General features: G+C 38.9%; 1 protein-coding gene across 1 annotated transcript in view; it reads right to left on the bottom strand.

The window, feature by feature from the left end:
- Positions 1–20260, bottom strand: part of ipo7 (importin 7) — a 34888-nt gene extending 14628 nt beyond the window's left edge. The window contains exons 1-16 of the mRNA XM_016536842.1: positions 20000–20260; positions 16410–16491; positions 11932–12085; positions 11679–11837; positions 10199–10355; positions 10006–10095; positions 9405–9499; positions 9133–9217; positions 8906–9040; positions 6724–6823; positions 6548–6624; positions 5243–5359; positions 4107–4196; positions 3828–3993; positions 3573–3733; positions 605–733 (exon numbers count right to left, since the gene is read on the bottom strand). Coding sequence (XP_016392328.1) covers positions 605–733; positions 3573–3733; positions 3828–3993; positions 4107–4196; positions 5243–5359; positions 6548–6624; positions 6724–6823; positions 8906–9040; positions 9133–9217; positions 9405–9499; positions 10006–10095; positions 10199–10355; positions 11679–11837; positions 11932–12085; positions 16410–16491; positions 20000–20083 — 1881 coding nt within the window. The 5' untranslated portion in view covers positions 20084–20260. The remainder of the gene's footprint in view (positions 1–604; positions 734–3572; positions 3734–3827; positions 3994–4106; positions 4197–5242; positions 5360–6547; positions 6625–6723; positions 6824–8905; positions 9041–9132; positions 9218–9404; positions 9500–10005; positions 10096–10198; positions 10356–11678; positions 11838–11931; positions 12086–16409; positions 16492–19999) is intronic.
- Between the last annotated feature and the right edge of the window lie 1533 nt (positions 20261–21793).

The following is a 21793-nucleotide window of genomic DNA, read 5'->3' as shown; positions in this document are numbered from 1 at the left end:
ACTAATTGATGGATGTCTAAAAATAAAAATAAGGAGAAGCCTAAAACAAGCCCGATGCCCGGCCCGCGTCTTAACTATGACGTGAAAATTGTACCGAAGCCCGGCCCTAGGGGTGTAAAAAAGTCTGAAATGCAGGGCTCTAGTTCAGGCAAAAGGAAACACCCATATACAGCAATCATCCTTAATTGCAGAAATGTGGCAAAATATCTCTGGAGAGAACCTCAGATTATTAAATTCGAAAGTGCTTTCCATATTTGGATCAACATAGGCTACATTTGTGAACGCACATTTTCTGCAATGCCGCGCGTCAAGTCACGCTTCCGTGCGCATCTTACTGAATTGGTCAGCTCCCGACAGCATCAGGTGTTTTATTAATGGGGAGTATAATTATTTATTTATTTATTTCAATGAATGTAATCGATTAGATATCATAATATTTAGGTTATAATAGGCCATTATAAATCTGGTTGGTTTGTATTGGTGACATATGTAAATGATATGCATATGTAAATGATAGTGCGGCCCAGTGGTAAAAAAAAGGTTGAGAACCACTGGGCTAGAGAGACAGGAAGAACTTCTGCAGTCCATGTTTCTATTTTCTCACCTCTTTATGGTCCTCCACTACACTCAGCAGTGTGTCAATGGTGTTAAGGATGCCCATGGCGGTCACTGCTTTATCGTCACCTCCTTCCTCATCAGGCCCTGTCTGGATCACCTGGTTGAAGGTCATGGCCTGGGAGAGAGGAATCAAGCAGGAATGTTTACTTCCGAGATGATTCACCACAGCTCTTTGTGCAAATTATTGCAACCCTATAAAGCTTACAGCATAATATTTTATATATTTCTAAGGCCTTTAAATAATATCGAAACATTGCTGGAAAACCTGTTGTATACAGTCTACTACTTGCCATGTTGTCTGATTGATAGTTTATACCTTTTTAGCAAGTAAATGGTCTTCTGGTATAATTCTAAAAACGTCCACCTTTGCTGTGAATTCTTTACTAATTTTCATAAACTAAACATAAGATTACATTTTAGTGCTGGATGGTATGACCAAAAATGTATATCACATAATTTTTTCAAAATTATACCGGTTTCACGGGATATGACGGTTTTTTTTTTTTTATGCATGACCGGGCAATAACCACATTTTCTACTGATTGAGAGGAAATACTGCAGTAGATTGACTCAGAAATGCCCTATTTTACTGTCATGATGAGTGAATATTGTAGAAAGATTCCACACAAAATGGTGACTAAATACGACACATTAATACATGTTAACCAGGAGTCACTCTCACTTTACTCCTTAAATCCTGATTTATAATTGCAACATTGTCTGATAAAATCAACATGAATCTACACTAAAGAGCGGCAGTGCGGTTTTGGCTACATTCTTTTTTATCACATGCAGTGCACTGCCTGCGACTAAGTAACAAACTAAGTGCATATTAGCAGACAAACTATGCTCATATTTATAATTCCAAACAGTCAGTAAGCGACAGGAGCTTGGAAACACTGTTTTGTACTCATTTACTGACGAGTCGGCTGCGGTACGGCCAGCTGAATGCGCTGCTTCTCTGCCGCTCACTGCGCAGAACAGTAGGGGTGGGAGAAAAAAAAAAATAGATCCATCGATGCATCGTGATTCTCTCTCCAACGATTCTGGAATTCTCAGAATCGATTCTGAGCTTAGTTTTTAACCAGATGCGCAATGAGGCCGAGTTTGCTTTAGAAACACCTGTATTCTGCTTGCTTCCAATTCCTCACACACATACACCACTCGAACCTTCCGTAAAATAATCTTTCATAAAGTTCGGAAAGGTTGAAGCAAATTACAAAGGACATTCGCGGGCTGAAACACCCGTATTCTGCTTGCTTCCAATTCCTCACACACATACACCACTCGAACCTTCCGTAAAATAATCTTTCATAAAGTTCGGAAAGGTTGAAGCAAATTACAAAGGACATTCGCGGGCTTCATTGCACCGGATGCACGCTTTGTTTGATGTTACACTTGAAGTGTGCGGTCTCGCCCGACCTGGAGGGCAATGGCAGCCTCCACTTTAACAGGCATCTCGTTGTCGTTGATCAGACACAGGCGGGGGAGCTCGAGGGCTGTCTGCAAGTTCTGGTCAATCTTGAACTTGACCTCGCAGAAGTAATGAAGAACCCAGCAGGCCTAGAGGCAGAATTACAATGAACTAAGAAAAGTCGACACTCGCAGCACTCAAGTCGTTGCTTTTATCTAGTGGTTGAATTATTCTTTAAGAGTGCAATAAGCACATCTCTCACCCTGGCTCTCATGTAACCCAGCTCATTGCGGAACAGAGGGAAGACATGATTCTGCAACATGAACTCCATCTGGTCTTTGTAGATCTTCCTCTGATTGAAAAAATATATATATAAATCATCAATACAACTAATCAGGATGTTCAATCCTAGAATAACCAATGCTGCTTTTTAAGTGTTGCCTAAACATTCAAGCGATTTTAGACCATTTAAGCACAAGCAAATGCAAAAGATCTTTTGAGTCTTGAATGGACAAGTACAAACAATGTCAAAAATCAATGTTTTGGTGAGTATCCTCAAACACAATCAGTTATGTCTTAAGTGAACAGCTGAGAAAGAAGTTGAATGTGTATCACTTTATTGGACCCATGACAAGACAACCCACATTACTTCTTATATTTCAAAAGAGATCCGTGCGTGAATGCAGCTTAATAGATCTCCCGCTGTCTCTATGATGTCATAGTAAAAAAACAGTAAAGATGAAGAAAAATCACTCACAGTTCTTGAATGGAAAACGTTCAGATAATCTTAAATACTGAAAGCACTCTTTGTTTGTTGTTTGTAATATGTTTCTATTCTCCTCATTATTTGCTACTTGCTTGTATGTTTTGAAGGTATATTAGTTTAAAATTCTTAACATACAACTGTTTTAATTATTTTTTTCAATTTGTAATTATTTAAAAAAGTACTTAATTACTTATGTAAGGATATGTAAATGTAAGGATTTTAAGATTTTCAAGTCGGTAAACTAATTAATTAATAAGGGGGGAAAAAAGTAGATCAAGAATCGTTCTGGAATCAGACCGTGACTCTCGGAATCGGATCGGATCGTGAGGTGACTAAAGATTCCCACTCCTAAAGAACAGACGGCGAGAGGGGCGATACAGTGCCGGAAGAGTCAGATCTCACGCTCATGGGGCAGTATTGGCGACATCTTCCAACTGAACGAAAGCTAAGGTTTATCCAAAAAGTCGCTATGTTTGTCAGTATGTGCCTTTTATGGGGAAAAAAATATGTTTAAAAAAGCCGTATTTAAATCTCTTACTAACGTCATTGGGACATATAGAGTGACAACTGATATTTATATGCAGTTTGTTTATTATATGTAGTTTTTTTCCTCAAGTATGAGCTCCATATTCTTCATGTATGCATACCTTTTTTTTTTTTTTTAAGATTTTCTCTAAAGGTTCAAACTCTTCTATTTCAAAAATAACATTTTTAGGACTGTTATTTCATGTGTCAGGCTTTATAGGGTGAAATGAATATTTAAATGGCTATTACCAAATGCTGGGTCATCTCTACAGCGATTGGTGTGACCTCCTCACTGTACTCGCAGATCATCTTCTGGATGACGTTGGTAAGATCGTCATTCTCTGTCTCACGCACAATTTGGAGGAGAGCCTGCATCACGGGTCGGATGTGGGGGGTGATGTAATCTTTGGCTGATAGGAAAACCAAACAAAGCCATCTTAAATTCAGCTAATGCAAGAGGAAGGCATCAAACCGAAAAAGAGAGACAAATGAGTGAAATCTTACCTTTCTCCTGATTGCTGATGAGGACCTGGAGGGCGATGGCAGCCTCCACTTTAACAGGCATCTCGTTGTCGTTGATCAGACACAGGCGGGTGAGCTCGAGGGCTGTCTGCAAGTTCTGGTCAATCTTGAACTTGACCTCGCAGAAGTAATGAAGAACCCAGCAGGCCTAGAGGCAGAATTACAATGAACTAAGAAAAGTCGACACTCGCAGCACTCAAGTCGTTGCTTTTATCTAGTGGTTGAATTATTCTTTAAGAGTGCAATAAGCACATCTCTCACCCTGGCTCTCATGTAACCCAGCTCACTGCGGAACAGAGGGAAGACATGATTCTGCAACATGAACTCCATCTGGTCTTTGTAGATCTTCCTCTGATTGAAAAAATATATATATAAATCATCAATACAACTAATCAGGATGTTCAATCCTAGAATAACCAATGCTGCTTTTTAAGTGTTGCCTAAACATTCAAGCGATTTTAGACCATCTAAGCACAAGAACATGCAGAAGAACTCTATTTGCAAACACCAAATACTTGAAAGGACAAATACACACAAAATCTTGGCGAGCATCTTCAAACATTTATGTCTTAAGTGAATAGAAACAACTAAGAAAAAAACTGGATGTGTATCATTACACTGGATTGTGAATTTGGTCTTAAAATGACAGCAGCCCAATGTCTGCTGCCACCTGCATCAATTACTCAATTTCTGCACCTGAATAATACTGTTAGAACTACCTGAAAAATTTAAAGAATTATTTTATTTGTGACCCTGTCTTAAGTCGCTTGAGTATATTTTTAGCAATAGCCAAAGAAACATTTTATGGGTCAAAATTATCGATTTTTCTTTTATGCCAAAAATCATTACGATATTAAGTAAAGATCATGTTCCATGAAGATATTTTGTAAATTTCCTACCGTAAGTATATCAAAACTTAATTTTTGATTAGTAATATGCATTGCTAAGAACTTCATTTGGACAACTTTAAAGGCGAGTATTTTGATTTTTTTGCACCCGCAGATTCCAGATATTCAAATAGTTGTATCTCGGCCAAATATTGTCCTATCCTAACAAACCATACATCAATGGAAAGCTTATTTATTCAGAAAATTTACCCTTATGACTGGTTTTGTTGTCCAGGGTCACATTTATATCTTGTTTTTTAACTGTACTTTTGTGCTACTGCTTGTAAATTATCTGATTTGTTTTTGTTAATTTTATTACTGACTATTCACTTCTCTTCAATATTAGTTGGGCAAGTAGTTTTTGCGGTGGTATTGAAATTTAAAAATGTAAATTATAAGTGTTGATGTCATAAGCTCATTTCTTAGAATACAAGGCAAAACAGCAAACATTTTCTATTATATTATATTATTATTGTTATTAATTGCATTTTTATATCTTAATAAAATCACCTTGAGAAGAATCTCAGCCAGCGAGCCGATCATATGAAGAGCGCCGTCTTTTTTCCTGGGGTCACAGGCCGGGTCTGTTAGTATCTGATAACAGAAGCCCATGGACTTCTGCAGCACCTGTTATACAACAAAGGCGGTTAACGAAAGATTCAAAATACCACAAGACCTCATGATTCATGTCATGTGTAGGTTTTGTAGGAGACTATGGAGGCTGGCCAGTGGTGGATGGTCATTTAGACGTCACTGGACCAGTACTATGATCTCCAGTGGATCTGTGGCTGTGAGTGTGGCGTGAGAACCATCTCACAGCCTGTAAGACACAGACCGGAGACGGCACTAAACGCAGATGGACACTACGCACACCGTCCACTCACAGCCAATCGATGGGCACTTTCAAAACACAGGCTGAAACTCAAACTCCCACGGTGCTTACACACCTGAGAAAGCTCTAACAGAGCATGTGCACGAATTCACAAGATCCAATTTAAAGGTGTGACAGTTTCAAATCGAGCATAGTAACGCTAAACTAGTGTGGAATCAAGTAATTTCTACCAATTAGGCTATAACTAGGGCTGCAACCACTAATCGAAGAAACCTGACAAAGAATTTGACTTGATTAATCGCGTCTGTGAGTGAAAACATGCGTCAGTCACATCACTTTGCAGTAGTGCATTATAGACAAATATAGCTGAGGATACAGAGTGAATGGCTGCAGAAAAAGAATCAAGTTATTCAAAACATGAGAATGCATCATATTATGCTTTTCAAAAAAAGCTTTAGAATATAGTGCAGCATGGCTTGTCAAGCGCTCTGGCAGATTTGTCTGCCATTAAATGAATTTGGAAATTGGTTTTCTCCTGTGCATAACTTACATTCTGTAATTGTTAGAAAACCCAGTCAAGTATTTACATTTTGCATAAACGTTTGTCCTGAGAGGAAGCAAGTCTCTGTTACACAGGCTTCATGTGCATACAGAAGAACTACATTAAAAAGGCATTGCATGTATATACAGAAAATGAAATATGGCTTTTTTTTTTTTAAGTTTAATTGAGTAAATCACATTAATCGCTTATCAAAATAATTGTTAGTTGCAGCCCTAATAAAAACTATAATTCTTATAATAAATAAGAGACAGCTCTTTGAGATGACGGAGAAGCTCTTTCCACCTAGCATCAGAAGCATCCAACAGTTCTGTGGAAGGAGCCGCAGGGTGCTGATTGGATACATGAGGGTTGGCAGTAAGAGATACACAAAACTCAGCCAAACACAGTCACATCATGCCAGATGGCGCCTCCAAACACCCACCTCCTTCCTTTTGTTGCATGCAGTGAAGAGAAGCGTCTGAGCTGCAGTGGTGGGGGAGATGAAGTCTTCAAAAACATCTAAGAGGAAGCAGAGAGATTATGAGCAGATCTATCTGGCTTTGGTCTTCTGCTCAAAGAAACTTTTGGTAGTTCAGACAAATAAGGTGATGCTCTAACCAAATTTCATGCGGATGTACTCGTAAGGGTCTTCCTGCCAGAGCTCTTCATCGCTGTCTGTGTAGCACATGAGGGGGAACACCACGTCCTGAATGATTCCCTGAAACCAGACACATTCAAGTTGTATACCAAGAACTTGGATTACGTGTGTGACAACATGAGGCAGTGCTTTACAGTAATTTTACACTGGTTACGGAGGTTTTCAGTTAAGAATGGACTTGCAGTAAAATCAAATCAAATTCACAGCCACTTATGGCTTATTACCGGCGAAACACTCAGGTACTTCAGTAGCCCCAACAAAGGTTAGGAGAAATAAAAAAATGAAGAGTGACTGATTTGAACAAATAATGCACCTTTTAATTTGGCTACCTACAACTTGTGACTTTGACATAATTGACAGATTTATTTTACTGGTACGTTTGATTTAGACATCACATTAGATAAAACAGCATTTTAGGGAAGTCTGATTTATTTCTGTGAATCAGTTCTTTTGAAGGGTACTTTTTAATAAATCAATCTAATATACTGATTCAGTATATCCAAACAGTTTGGTTACCAACATTCTTCAAAATATCTTATGTGCTCAACAGAAGAAAGAAACTCAAGACAGGTTTGGAGCAACTTGAGGGTTAGTAAATGATGACAACTGCCATTTTTGGGTAAACTATCCCTGACCTTTATTATCTCTAACTACATTTTATTTCATTTGGCAATACTGGTTTCCCCAAAGTTGGCATGGTAATGGAAATTCACCATATCTATTTTCTAAATGCATGTTATTGATCTTATTGTGAATGATTCATACATTCATGATTCTTTATATATATATTTTTTTTTTTTGAGCTTGTAAGTTTTTTTCCAAAATCCAAATGTCATAAGGGTCAATATCACCATAGAGTGCCTTTAAACCCTCACAATACTCAAATTTTGGTTTTAATTTCCCATTTGCTTTGTCATATCATAAATAGTAGACACTCACAGGGTTTCTGCAGATACGAACAAGTTAAATTTAAGACTTTATTGCGACTGAACCGAATCATTTAAACAGTTGATTCATTCGGGAACTAAACACCGTCATGTTGCTCAGAGACGCAAAACAGCGCTGTTGCTTTGTCTGGAATTATTTTTGTTGGCAAAATAGTGCAAAAACAGGCAATATGATGTCTAAAACGTAAGTCTCTTAATAAAACTTATAGTTTATTGAACTGTTGTAAAAAATCACATTTGTATATGGTAATGTTTGGAGAAAAAAAAGGAAATTAATGCTATGTCCACCCTGTCATGTTTATGTCCACTCTATCGAGTCTAAGTGGCCGACAGGGTGGACATTTTGAGCTTCAATTAGCATATTAGCTTACAACAAACTGTTACTAGCTAAATATTTAGTCTGGTTGTTGAAGAGACTTTGGTATATTTAAACTTACATATTTTGAAAATACTGTATTTTTTAATGTCACTAAAGGGGATGGCCTTTCCTTAAAGGGGCGGATTCCCCAATATGACAGGGTGGACAACCATTTAAGGGACATGGACAAACTCTTCTTTTTTTTAATTAAATAAAAATATCGTTTTTATTACCAAATGATCAATACACTCAAATTGAGTGATCTCTTATTTAACAAAATATTAATAGGATAATTTTTTTTTTTAATTCTATGATTTGACAATATTCTACTATCATTCAAATTTAATGAGCAGTGCATGGGACATAGCAAAATAACATGCATCCTCTTACACAAAACCAAAGAAAATATAGAAAATGTATCTAAAGAGCCAAGTAATGCTTTTGTTATGAATATAAAAACTTAGCCTAATTTAACACACCCTTTCATAGTCATTTTTAGGTTAAGTTATCATGGCAAATGAGTTATGTACAGGACACCAAAAGGCACCCTACAGTGATATTGACCCATAACTCAAACTTCGAGTAAAAAGTCTGACTTCTCTCTCTAGCGAGATATGCTGGACTTAATCCATTTAAACCCCACACCCTTTTTACAAAAACTGCAAAAGCTCTTTTAGATCTTCCTATATCTATTCACAATTCCCTCTTTCAAAATGCATCAAAGAAAATGTGCATATGTCACTACTTGCATTACATTGCAACTTTATTATATTTTGTCCCTAATACTTCATAAAAATTTCCGTATGAAAACAAACACGTATAACAACATCTACATACTTGGATGTGTGGCTTTAGGTTCTTCCAGGTAACGGCGTGTGCAATTCCCTGGTTGATGTAATTCAGTGTCTGCTGCAAGACTCTGGGAGCCACGTATTGCTTTTCCCTATACTGATACAACACCTTCAACAGTACCTATCAGAAACAAACAGTCAAAGGTCATCAGTTCTCTCAACACACGTCATGTCAACAACCCACTGAAATATCTACTGAAGTCTCCTGTTTACCTGCTGTGCAGCCACGGCATAACCCTTGAGGAAAAGCTCTGCAAACTCGGTGTACTCTTTGGTTGTGTTGCCAGGGCTGCCATACCTTGGGGTAAAAGCATGCATGAAATTCCAGTAATCGTTTGAAACACACAAGACCTTCAGCTGAAAATAACTACTCGAGTGTTTCTAACTGCTCAGCGTGGGCCGGGATTCAAACGGACCATGAGTCATCTGTGAAAGCTTTATCTTTAGCATTCCTGGGAGGAAGTGATGTTGTGTTAGTACTGCACCTTTCGAAGAGCCGGGCGAGGATGTGAAGCGCCCACTTCTTGCATTTCCACCAGGGCAGCTCAGGCCTCTCGTCTTCATCCACCTGAAGCGTCTCCTGCAAAGCCACACACACAAGTACTTTAGAAGATCAGAGCGACAAAACTGAACACCGCATACTACTAAAAAAAGTTTGTGAAATTGAAGAAACTTTCCAAAATGTAGTATGCCACACCTAGGTATTTCGTTCTCAGTATACATAATGCAGAAATAGTAGTATGTTTTTCTGAACATAGACCATCGATTCGTGATCTTTAGGTGAAGTTTATTGGATCTTGTAGGAGACTATGGAGGCTGGCCAGTGGTGGATGGTCGTTTAGACGTCACTGGGCCAGTACTATGATCTCCAGTGGATCTGTGGCTGTGAGTGTGGCGTGAGAACCGTCTCACAGCCTGTAAGACACAGACCGGAGACGGCACTAAACGCAGATGGACACTACGCACACCGTCCATTCACAGCCTATTGACAGACACTAAAAGATCATTAAAACCAACCCTGCCACTATACTAAACTCCCATGTGAGCCCTATCACAACATGCATGATAAACAGAGCGCATCCTTACTGGAGGAACATCTCTGTCCACGACAGTCTTCAGAATCTCCATCCACTCGGTCAGATTCTGGCGATTGATCAGTTCCAGAGGGAGGTTGTACTGTAAAAACAGACCAATCAATCATGAGACCCAAACCACAAAAGCATCATTGTGGAAAAGCTGTGAGGTTCTTTAGTACAGGTATCAGAAGTGACAGTAATACCTGGAAGAGAGCGTAAAGGATCTTGAAGATCTGTTTCTGCACAAGGACAGAGTCGTTGGAGGGGTCTGGCAGCAGCTGTATGAATCGGTCCTTCAACATGGGCATAAAGATCTGCATAGCAGCGACCAATGGCTGGCGCTCCTCAGGCTTCTTATACCTTACAAAAAAACAACACACAGACTTATATCAGGACTCCACATTGGAGGTATAGTATGGCTGTTCACACTGCCTGCTCAAATCCATTTTTGGTAAATCAGACTCAATTCGGTTTAGTTTTAGTATGTGTGAACCACCAAAAAACTAAAATAATAACAATAATAAAAATAAAACGCACATTAAGCCTTATTTATACAAACTCAAATTAAATGGTATGAAATCGGATTTTTTTAGACTAAATAGTGACAGATTTTTTTGTAATTTGGAATATTATGAATATTCAAATATATAACAAGTGTCTATGCGTAGACACAATAAATACAAAATATTACAAAAATGAGTACACCTACCACAATTAAATCAGTAATGTGCATGTACAATATCATATTCTTGCTCATTACCGTGATTTTGCTCTGGCAGAACAGCTACAATTTGCTTATTCAATGTATACATGTGTCAACATTCCGAATAAAACAGAAATAAAACAAAAACTTTCATTTCATCTCAATGTGTAAAACAGTCCTCTTTGCTATGACAGGTATGGGTGGGGCAAAATTTCCCGATTTCCATTTTCAACTGCTACTCAGTCATTTTAGAACAGTGTCACTTGGCATCATGTTGATGCTAGGCTTGCCGCGATAGACGGTGCTGACGGTGATACCGGTGTTAAGCCGCAACACCGGTTACGTCACTTGCCCACCGCGTCACCGACCCCCACCGTCGTTTAGATTTTTTATATTAATAAAAATCATTTAGTTCAGTAAAAGAACAGACACTACAATTAAAAACTGAACGCGGATGCTCAAAGTTTGACGTTGTATTTTGTTGTTGCATTCAAGCAATTGATGTCGAATTGCCGCTAATTCGAAAGTGAAAGTAAAATGCGCACTGCGCTTTTAAGCTATTTAAAAGCGAAGGAAAGCGAGGAAAAGAGGGAAAATTCAAATGAACTAAAAATGAACAATTGCGTTACTCCGAATTGCCGCTATTTGAAAGTGAAAGTAAAATGTGCACGCCGCTTTTACAAGCCATTTAAAAGCGAAGGAAAGCAGGAAAAGAGGGACAGCACCCCCGCAGTGATACCGGTATTGTCACACGTCGATTAACCGGTGGGAAAATTTCCTCACCCGTCACAACCCTAGTTGATGCCTACATCTTTACCATAGAAACCAATGGAAACTGAATACATTGTCTGAACTTATCCGATCTAAGCAACTGCAAAATATAAAATCAGGCACTCTGCGCCAAAGCCTGGTTTCTCAAATCCATTCAGAAATCATGCTCAGTTTGAACACCACCTGTGAGTGTTTCACAGCTCTCTTACTCGTAATTCTTGACCAGCTGGTAGAGGCACAGCAGGATGCCCAGCCAGCAGCCACTGTTATCAGACTGCAGGTAAAAGCCGATCTTGTCCACAACAGCCGTCCATCTAGCGGGGTAGTCATGCTTGATCATGTGGTGAATGCAAGTTGTGAGTTGCACTCTATGAAAATGAGAAGAAAATAAAAGGTTATAAGAGAAAGTGATCCTTCTCCCCTCACCTCACACCACCGTGTGTACATCTACCGCCGTGTTACCTGAGGCGCTCTGGGGATTGGATGATGGCCTCCACTATGTGGTCTCGAATGAACTGCCTGTCCTCTTCTGGGATGTTACTGGTAGACCCTTCAGTGTTTGCATTATCCCCTTCACTCCAGTGCTGTGTCACCATGTTCTTCAGGTAGATCACACCTGAACAACAACAACAGAGGTCAGAGATAGCAGTCCTAAATGCTATGTTTGGATCACAGGGTCAATTGCAAAAAAAAAAAAGTCATAAAATTTGAATTTTCAGGACAAGTCACAGAATTTAAGCAATTTTTTAATGATTAAATCCAAATTACTAAAATCATTCAACCATCAAAATGGAATGCAGAAGAAATCAAACTGAAAAAAAGACTGGAATATTAGCATAACACTTTCTGCAGAATACATAAATGGAATGAGTGGCATGAATGCCTTCTATTCTGAATACATTTGAAAACTTGTTGGCCTTGAAACCTAGCCCAGTTCGTGCAAAGAAAGCATGAGGTTAACACGCTTTGTCTGAATGCCCATGTGATGTCAAGAAAGCCTGAGCTATGTCAGGCACTCAATGCAGCTGTGAATCTGTTGAAAAATCCCAGCAGGTGCACTTGAGGACTCTCCAGAGAGCAGCTTTTTCATATTTAGAAACACTCTGTTCCTGAAACAGAGGAAACACTTCTTCCTGTTGTAAAAGTCCTCACAGGCAGCCAGACCACATATGTAGAATACAGACCATGAACGGTTTTAGCACAAAGTTGTTGGCGCAAGTGCTGAATATGTAACCAGCATTAGCTGACGGGAAGGATGAGTTAGACCGGAGACAATCAAACAGCAGACTGATGGCAGACAGGTTCATAAAGCCGGAAACGAGTAATCTTGCCTGCTGCTGCTGAATCAGCAACTCTTCTCATGCCTCCCTCTATCCCAAATCTAATGGTGTTAACTGCAGTTGGGCATGTGAACACCAAACTGCCAAATAGTAGTCAGGTGATGGTTAATTTTAAATAGCTGATGACACTTTGCACAAATCCAGCCATTTCACAATAGTAAATTGAGTACATTTAAGTCAGATGATGTCTCATATGCAGCATAATGCAATAAATAAAAGTCCTGAGTGGATTACGCAAAGATGATTCTTGCCTTTTGTAAAAGTTTTTCTTGTAAAACCACAGTGTTAACAGTTACAAGTTTTCTTTGTGTAGTAAATAGAGTCCTATAAAATCCACTGTAATATTTCACAAATTCACGTGTTTTCCATTGTATTTACTCTAGATTTCAATGGTTTACTTAAATACAAATCATCAAAAAGCATGTCTAATCAATTGAACATCATAAAATTAACCGATTACTAATTTACTAAAATTAACCATATAATAGGACCCTATGAAATGTTCCCCCACTCCCTCCAAATTAATTTAAGATTATTTAAAGGTGCAATAGGTGATTGTCTTCAGAAACAGTTTTTGTTATGCTGGTTGAAAGTTTCTTTACATCATGATAGCAATCATTAAGTTAAGTGGTCTAAATGTATTTATCTGTATTTATATATTCTGTGGAAGGCGTAGGACCAAGAAATGTTCGTCCAATCAAAACGCTCGGTCCGAGCATTTTAATTGGCTTTCCTACCTGCCTGTCAACGTATGTATTAGCATACCTCTGCGCACCCTGTTTGCGCAGACAGGATACGTCATCAGCGCGTTCACGCACGCTGTGCAGACAGAGCGAGAATGGCAGACAAACATCAACAACCCGATCTTCCTTTCTGGTATTGTAGTACTTTTAAAGTTTTCTCACCGGTGAATGACACGATGTAGTCCAGCGGTTCCCAAGTCCTGTCCTCGCGCCCCCCAGCTCTGCATATTTTGCAAGTCTCGCTTAGTTAACACACCCGATTCAGATAACCAGCTCGTTAGAAGTGAGCTACGCGCATGAACTGTGTTCCGATCGATATGATCCCTACACTGTTCATTGCTCCCTACTCCCTGAGCGGGGTAAATCCGTTGAAGTTTACTTCACTTTGGAACATGGGCTGGAATTGGGAACCGCTGATGTAGCCTATTGTAGTAATGTTGTCTCTGGTATTCTGGTCTGTGAGCGTATATGCGTTTAGGGGCATGGCTTTGGACGGCGATTGCAGAGAGGGTGGGACGTTCGCTTTCAGTGCTATCAGGCTAAAGTTAGCATTTTCCAAGATCTCCTACTGCACCTTTAACATACATTTATCATCCTAAACAATGGCAATTAAACAAACTTAATTTAATCTAACCAATCTTTAAAATGTAATCAAATAAAAGCAACAATTCCTTTAGAACAAAACATAGCATTTTTGTCAAATAAATTGGTGCACAACACAGGTTTACTGTATGAATTTAAACCCAGCATCCTTGCCCGACGGCCGTGTAACGGGTGCGGTTCTCGTCTGGACTATGGGTCCGGCAGCTCACGACTTTGGCGGCACGGGAGTTCCTCTACTATCAGCACTGCTCTAGCCAACTGCGTAAACACCCACCATTTTAAAAAAAACGGAAAGCGGGAGAGCGACAGAGTGGGATTATGGCGTCTACTGTGTCAGATCGATAGTTAGGCAAATTAAAACTAAAGAAAAACGTATGCAACTTAAGCTTCGAAATGAACGAACAAAAAAGGTAATTTCCAAGAGCTGCGTCACAGCGCATATCAAAAGCTCCCGTATCGGTTCTGTTTTCAGTACTGGCGAATAAAAGATACATTCTTAGATGTTTTTGTTAGTACGTGAACGTTATCTTACACATTTTATCTCCCCAACAGATTAATTTGAAATAAGTTTATGATGCCTGTTCGCTATTCCCAATTCAAAAGAGCGCACACACAGCCTGTGTCTCAACACCGGCGCTTGCGTAAACTACGCCAGAGCGCGTACACGCCTCACGCACCGGAAGTCGTGCGCGCGCTCAAAGCAGTTGGACCTAGTGGTGTATTAGAGGTAAAATATGATATAAATACTGTTCGGTTTCTGGTACAAACTGATCGTTTCTTGGGTTAGAACATCAATGTGTCGTCAGGAGCCGCAGGGTTTAATTTGGATTTGTCTGTGCATGTTTTTTTTACACTCATAGACTTTGTTACCATTGCCATGCATTATAAGACTGATGGACTCCAACGGTTGGACTTAAAAATCATCAAATGTGTTCTACTGAAGAAACAAAGTCACCTACATCTTGGATGCCCTGGGGGTAAGCAGATAAACATCAAATTTTCATTTTTGGGTGAACTATCCCTTTAAGTTCATTTTACTACACAGTAGCAATATATTTGTCGTAAAAGCTTAATTTATTTTGGCAGTTTGAAGTGAGGGCCTTTGAGTGTCTGTGTATATTTGACAACATTTTTATTTAAATGAAATGGTGAAAGGCTAATGAAGGTATTCTCAGAGTGGCTCTGGAGATGATGTTCACGTGAAGTCCTCATAAAACAAAATATCAGATGTCAATTTGATTAACTGTACAGCTCTACTCCTTGATTTTCATTCTGCTTTACAGTAAATTGTTAAAGACTGGATGTCAGGATTCGGTCTGTGTTTTCCACATTATGAAAATCATAGGGCTAAGCAAAAAAAAGGTGAAAAACAATCTTCAAATGACAATTAAAAGAAAAACAGCTCTCAGAAATAAACTGTACCCATCAAGATCTTTCAATTGTAAAGACTATTTGAAACGATTTGAAGAACGCACTGCGAGTGCACCTCCTATCTCAGTTATGAATAGTGTTTTTCTTGATAATTGTCATTTGTAAAATCACAAAAGACAGTCTGGCTATAGAAAAAAAGACAGAATGAGATGAAAAATTGTCACGGAGCAGCACAGAGGCATTTCAAAAGCACACATCCACCCACTCCAGGGCTGTACAGATTGAATTATAATTTTGTGCCACAATTACACTTTTGTGCCACAGTGTGTATTTGTATTTTCTACAGCAGGCCATCTAATAAGCATAAATATGAATATATATGAATGTAGAGTATAGTATAGTATATATATATATTTACTTAATGCCATGTCAGCATCAAAGACTATTTTCATGGCAAAAACAATTATAAAAATACTAGTATAACAAATACAATAAAAACCAGCAAACAAGTTATATCACACAAGATTTTTTACATTAACATGTGATAAAAATTCTAAAACTTTTCCTGGCAAAATTTTACTAAACTCTTTAAGTGAGTTCTATATGAATGTAGAAAAATTTTCAAATGTAACAACTACACCCTTGAAATTCCCTTCAATCTGTATTCAAACACACGGTGACAGAATGTCTCAGCTCTGTGTCAACATATGACATCTGATACTAAAGACGGAACCGGGACAGTCATAGCTTGACAGAGGAGGAGGTTTGAGTGTGCAGTTCATCGCCTGAATATGCTAAATGGTATGACAGCAGCATTGAGAGTAACACTGGTTTCTGCTGAGGAGAGGATGAGAATGTAGGTCTTAAAGAGCCGTAACCATACCTGCTTGCCGTACAGGCAAATCCAACTGATCAGTCATGGTCACCTGCAGTAGTGTAGACACAAAGTTCACCTGGGTATGGCCCTGTGGAGCAGAAAACAAATCACAAATGTAAGAAACGCACAACGTAGTATTTGACTGAATCCAGATCATTTAAAATACAGTTTGGGGTTTGGGTTCTTTATAGGGTGGCCATATGTGCCGTTCATACGGGACACGTCCTGGCCAGGATTTTTATATTGCCTAAAACATCCAAAGTAGTTTGACCAATAACATGCAGGTATTGTATATAATCAACCAATTGTGGTGCGTGAGAAAATGAGATCTACAGAGAACGATCAAAGCGATGCAAATACGTGCACGTGTTTGTTTCGTTTGTTTGACTTGAAGCGTCGCTGCGCACCGATCACTGAATGACACCAAAGTACCGCGAGAGCGATTCGAAAGCATAAGGAGCCATCTGCTCTGCTCTCTATAGCTCTCATGAATGTCATACAACGATCGATCTGCACAGTGCAAACAGCCAAAACCTGGATATTTTAGGCAATATAGAAATCCTGGCAAGGACGCGTCCCGTAAAAATGGCCCGTATGGTCACCCTAGTTCTTTATAGCTTAATTACAATTCAGGTGAAAAAGTGGATCAGGTTGCATGAAAATGAAGTTTGTGATAACTCCCAAATTACCCTGATAACTTTTTGTTGTTGTTGTTGTTGTTAAAAGAAACTAAGAAATATCTTTTTCCAAATACAGCTGTTGTTCTTCAGTGTGCGGCATGAAAAAGACTTTATATTAACTGAAAGGGTGAACTGTTTACAAAGAGACCTGTATTGCTCCACTGAATGAACCGAAACAGCATTTCAGGGAACTCCTTTCAAGTTCACTTCCAAATAAACACCACATCTACTTCTGGCCTCTGGTACCGAACACCATAAACATACAAAATGCACTAGTCAGCGAAGATCTCTGTGGAAAGAACCACTGACATCCAGCCAACTTGACTACAATTTATGTAGCGTCACCATTTCGGTGTGTTTTCCCTCCTTTGAATATGTTCTTTCAAATACAGACTCTCCCGAGACTAACATGTCTTGTGATGATTCCATTGTAACAAGCTCTGAATAAACGGACGCAGCTTGAAATGCCATGACAGCGTTCTCACCCGACCACCAAAGCGTCAGCACACAGGAATCCAAGCCTGCTGTCCACATGGGCCGCCTGGAGCCCGGCCAGATAGTGACTGTGTCACAGGAGACCGCAGCAGGCGTCAATCCTCGACTTCAGGGGTTCACAACCTTTTGGACTCATAGGCCCCCAAAACGTGTGACAATAACTTCAATTCCTGTAATTTAATTTAGTATTTTGTTAAAAGAACTCACACTAGACCCTAAGAAAAAGTTTTATCTAGAAAAACTTATGATTAAAATTATTTCTTGTTCCTCAAATAAATCATATAATTAATATATATAGTTTTTTTTTTAAAGAACATCCTCGCTCTCTCTCATATATGAGAGCAAAAGCATAAAATTTCACAAAACTGGGTAAAAACAAAAGACTTCCATACAGGCCGATGGGCTGGTCTCTCAGGTATTGTCTTACTCATGTTCCTCAGGTAACAACTACTGTATACAGATTACCACAAAATGAGACTCGCTGGTCTCACACTACTAAACAAACTCAAGTACCTAGATACCACACAATATAAGTTGTCTAACAACCTAATTAATATCTATTCCTGTCATACGAAGCAAAGCAACAACAAAATCAGATCCAGTGAGGGAAACTGCCAAGCCAGCTACAGTACCAAAAATGTCTGGTCACAAACTAATGGCGCTTTTTTTTTTTTAACAACCAAAAAGTTTTGTTGTCTGTTGCGGAAGAACAGACGTTCATCTCGTTAATAGCAGAGGAGTGGATCCAGCGAGAGCTTGATGGGGCGACGCGGAATGAAAAAGTTTTTCAGGAGTCGCGGCAGTAGAGGCGGCGCAACTAACGACATGTGAATAATCCCGCCCACTCTAAAGCGGTACTGAACTGCAGTGGAAACGCAAACCGTGCCGAGCCGAACCGTACCACGCAGTGGAAAAGCGCCATAATACACATCACAGAAATCAAGAGCACCGGCTCGGTTATTAGAAACATTACTTTAGACAAGAACACATGACAAAGGATGTTAAATTTCAGTGATTAAGATAAATTAAATCTTCATAGCTCACAACCCTGTTCTTGGAAAGTCAGCATTTTTGTAACTACTTTGTAATGAATGACATTTCATGACAAATTTGCTCCAACTAGACAACTTTGCAGTAGAACTACCCTTACACCACACACTTTGGCGATAACAAGTTATTGGCTATTTACACAAAAATTACCGTGGCGTTATGGTACAGCAAAGGCATAATATGACAGATGTACCAATGTACGTTTTGGGTTGGCACTTCAAAAAAAAATACCATGGGACAAAAAACCTGTCAACATATACCTCCAAAAAACAAAAGTATTGCTATGTAAAAAAAAAAAAAAAGTAACAAAACTGGAACAACTATTATGATTGTCAATAACTGTCTACTAAAAATAAGCTAACACTTAACTACAATAAGGTTTCGTTTATTAGCATTAGTTAACTACATAAGTTAACATGAACATACAATAAACAATACTTATACAGTATTTTTTATTCTTCAAGTTAATTTCAACACTTCATACAATTTTAAAATCAAAAGTTCTATGTTAACATCAGGAAACGTTCTGTGAGCTAACATGAATGAATATTACTTTTTTTTAACAAACAGTAACAAAGACTAATGCATTCTTTACTAAATATATCTTACTGGCCATGTTAGCTACTACATTAACTAGAGCTAACAAATGAGATATTTATCTAATTATCATGTCGTCATCATCTGACACATGGCTGTACCTCGGTACCAAAGTACTTTTAAAATACTGACGCAGCTCGCTAATGTAACGGGCCTAAAACACTATTAAAATAGCGATTTAACACATCAATGAGCATCGAAATCGGTCGTTGTGTTGTTTAAATATGATCATCAGATATTCTGAAAGTTAAGCTGGTGAAAGCGTTTACGACGAGAGCGAAATGACAACAAGCCTCCTGCCTCATGTTGACACGTGAGAGACTAACTTAGCGCCTAGCATCACCCCCGCTAGCACATTCGCGCACTCCAAATAAACCGCTTTAACACACTCAGACACATCAGAATTTGACCTTAAAACATAGAGACGTATACAACCTCGTGTATTCTTTTCACCTTTTCAAAGTCACGTAATATTTAAGCGCCGTATCGTCCGTTTAACGCGATCACATTTGCGCGAGCCATTATCGCGGTGACGTAGTACGCGGACACGAACTGCTAACGCGTGCTACAAGAACGTTAAAAATATATGATCTTTGGCCTTTGATAGATTAACTTACCAACTCATATTGTGTGTTACTGAAAGGCTATACGTCAACAAAAATTTTCAAAAACACATTTTTAACGGAATTTATTAAGGGCTACAGCCATCCTGCTGCGCAAGGCCCGAGGCGCACCACCATCATCATCATCATCATCATCATCCGATCACTTTACCTCGTTCAGTTGTCTCTCTGCGGCCTCACGCAAATTTGCGTCCATGGTGCCCCGAAGGGCCTCGATCAAAGAGTTGAGATCCATCACAAGGTGGCGGTCTGGCTCGGATTCGGAAGGCTCGGTGATCTATGAACTCCAGGGCGCTGCGCACATGGACGCTCGGTTCGTCGGCTACCGGCGCGAAAGGAAGAGCAGTGGAAATGGGCCGGAAAGATCAGCGCCAATTTCTCCACAGCGAGTTTCCGTTCCCCGGTAGGACGTGTAGGGAGTTGTAGTTTTTTTTGTCGTCTACGCTGCGTTAGCGTCACTAGAGGTCCAAAATACCTCATGCGATACAAAAACAAATGTTACCATGGTGACTGAGGTTGTGTGTACACAATAACAATTTATTTTATGCATTGTGTTTCTTATCTCTATCATAAATGTGTTAATGTATTGAACTCAGAGAGAAAAAACGTATACAAATATCCCACAAAACATATAGCATCTTTAGCATTAGCTTTGGTCAAAAGTGTTAAATTAGTGGTGCATTATGACAGAAAAAGTTCTTAAATTTAATGAGCATGTTTGTTGGTGGGCATTACTTGTAGGTTATTTACATATTTTTGATGTGACTTTTCACTCCAATAGAAAAAATACATTGTTTTTCTTAATAGCCTACATCTTACATTTTTATAGTCATCTGATTTTTCAGTGGACTGCTATTATATTTATCATTTAATGAATGCTTCTCGAACCCCTCTATGTTTGTAGAACTTACTATAAGAAAAATCCAGACCATAAAACTTGGTGGTTTTGCATTTTAGCCTGTGGCCCATTATTGACTTTTTGGAACCAGAAATTATTCTTGGAACTGTGAAATGCTAATTTATGAGGCATGCATTTTGTACACTTCAACTGAGCCTTTGTGGCTAAAAGTCTGTCATGTGCTTTTCCTCCTCTAAAGTTACTTCCCCTTGTGCTATTGGCTGTGAGTTTATGTGACAGAGAATTTTGTAAAGTTACTGTGTTTCTAGAACATCATGTTTCTTTTCGGTTCTGTACCTGTATGGTTCAAAGGTAAGCTGTGAACTCATTTTGGGGGAATTTTTCTTTGCTTTGTGTATGAATTTCTTTGCTGTGTGTTGGGATATGGTTCGCATTGTGTACTATGGTCACACACTTGGATTTTTTAGTTTCATACTATAATTCCGTCAGGTGGAGGATTAAATGGTTTGATATTTTGAGCAAATTTTACACATAGGCCTACTGTTTTCATTTGTCGTGTGTAATGAGGCACAAGTATTTTGTGTGTGTGTGTGTTCAGAAAGACTTAAAAGTATTTTAGCGTATGACAGTCATTTATTGTATGGTGCCCATTTTTTTCTCTGTAGCCATTTTTTTTTTTTTGAAAGTCCAAAAAAGCACTCTCATTTCCAAGATGTCCATGTGTAGGGTGCTGCGGGCACAGCTCCGGAGTCGCATAATTGGCATGCCAAAAAAAACATTTCAAACTCCAAAAATCCCATGCTAGATAGGCACCTGTCATGCCCCCTATTCTACAGAAGCTAAGTTGCTAAAGCTTTGAGCAGGTTGGTCCTGAGATGTTAAGTTTATGCAGCTTCCAAGAAGCCCAAGATTTCCCAAAAGATACAGCACTACCCGCAAAAAAAATCACTTTGGCAGATGAACCCAATAAGTACAATCCAATGTTACATCCAATCAATGTTATGAAATGAGTCATGTAAAAATGTTGTAAATTTGATACATTTTCCAAAAAAGTCAATTTATACTAATCCTTTTTGGTGAAACCTC

Source organism: Sinocyclocheilus rhinocerous, unplaced genomic scaffold (genome assembly GCF_001515625.1).
Source record: "Sinocyclocheilus rhinocerous isolate Xijiao unplaced genomic scaffold, SAMN03320098_v1.1 scaffold35, whole genome shotgun sequence".
Lineage (NCBI taxonomy): Eukaryota > Metazoa > Chordata > Actinopteri > Cypriniformes > Cyprinidae > Sinocyclocheilus > Sinocyclocheilus rhinocerous.
The sequence above is the reverse complement of the archived record's forward strand: the minus strand, read 5'-3'. Positions and strand labels throughout refer to the sequence as shown.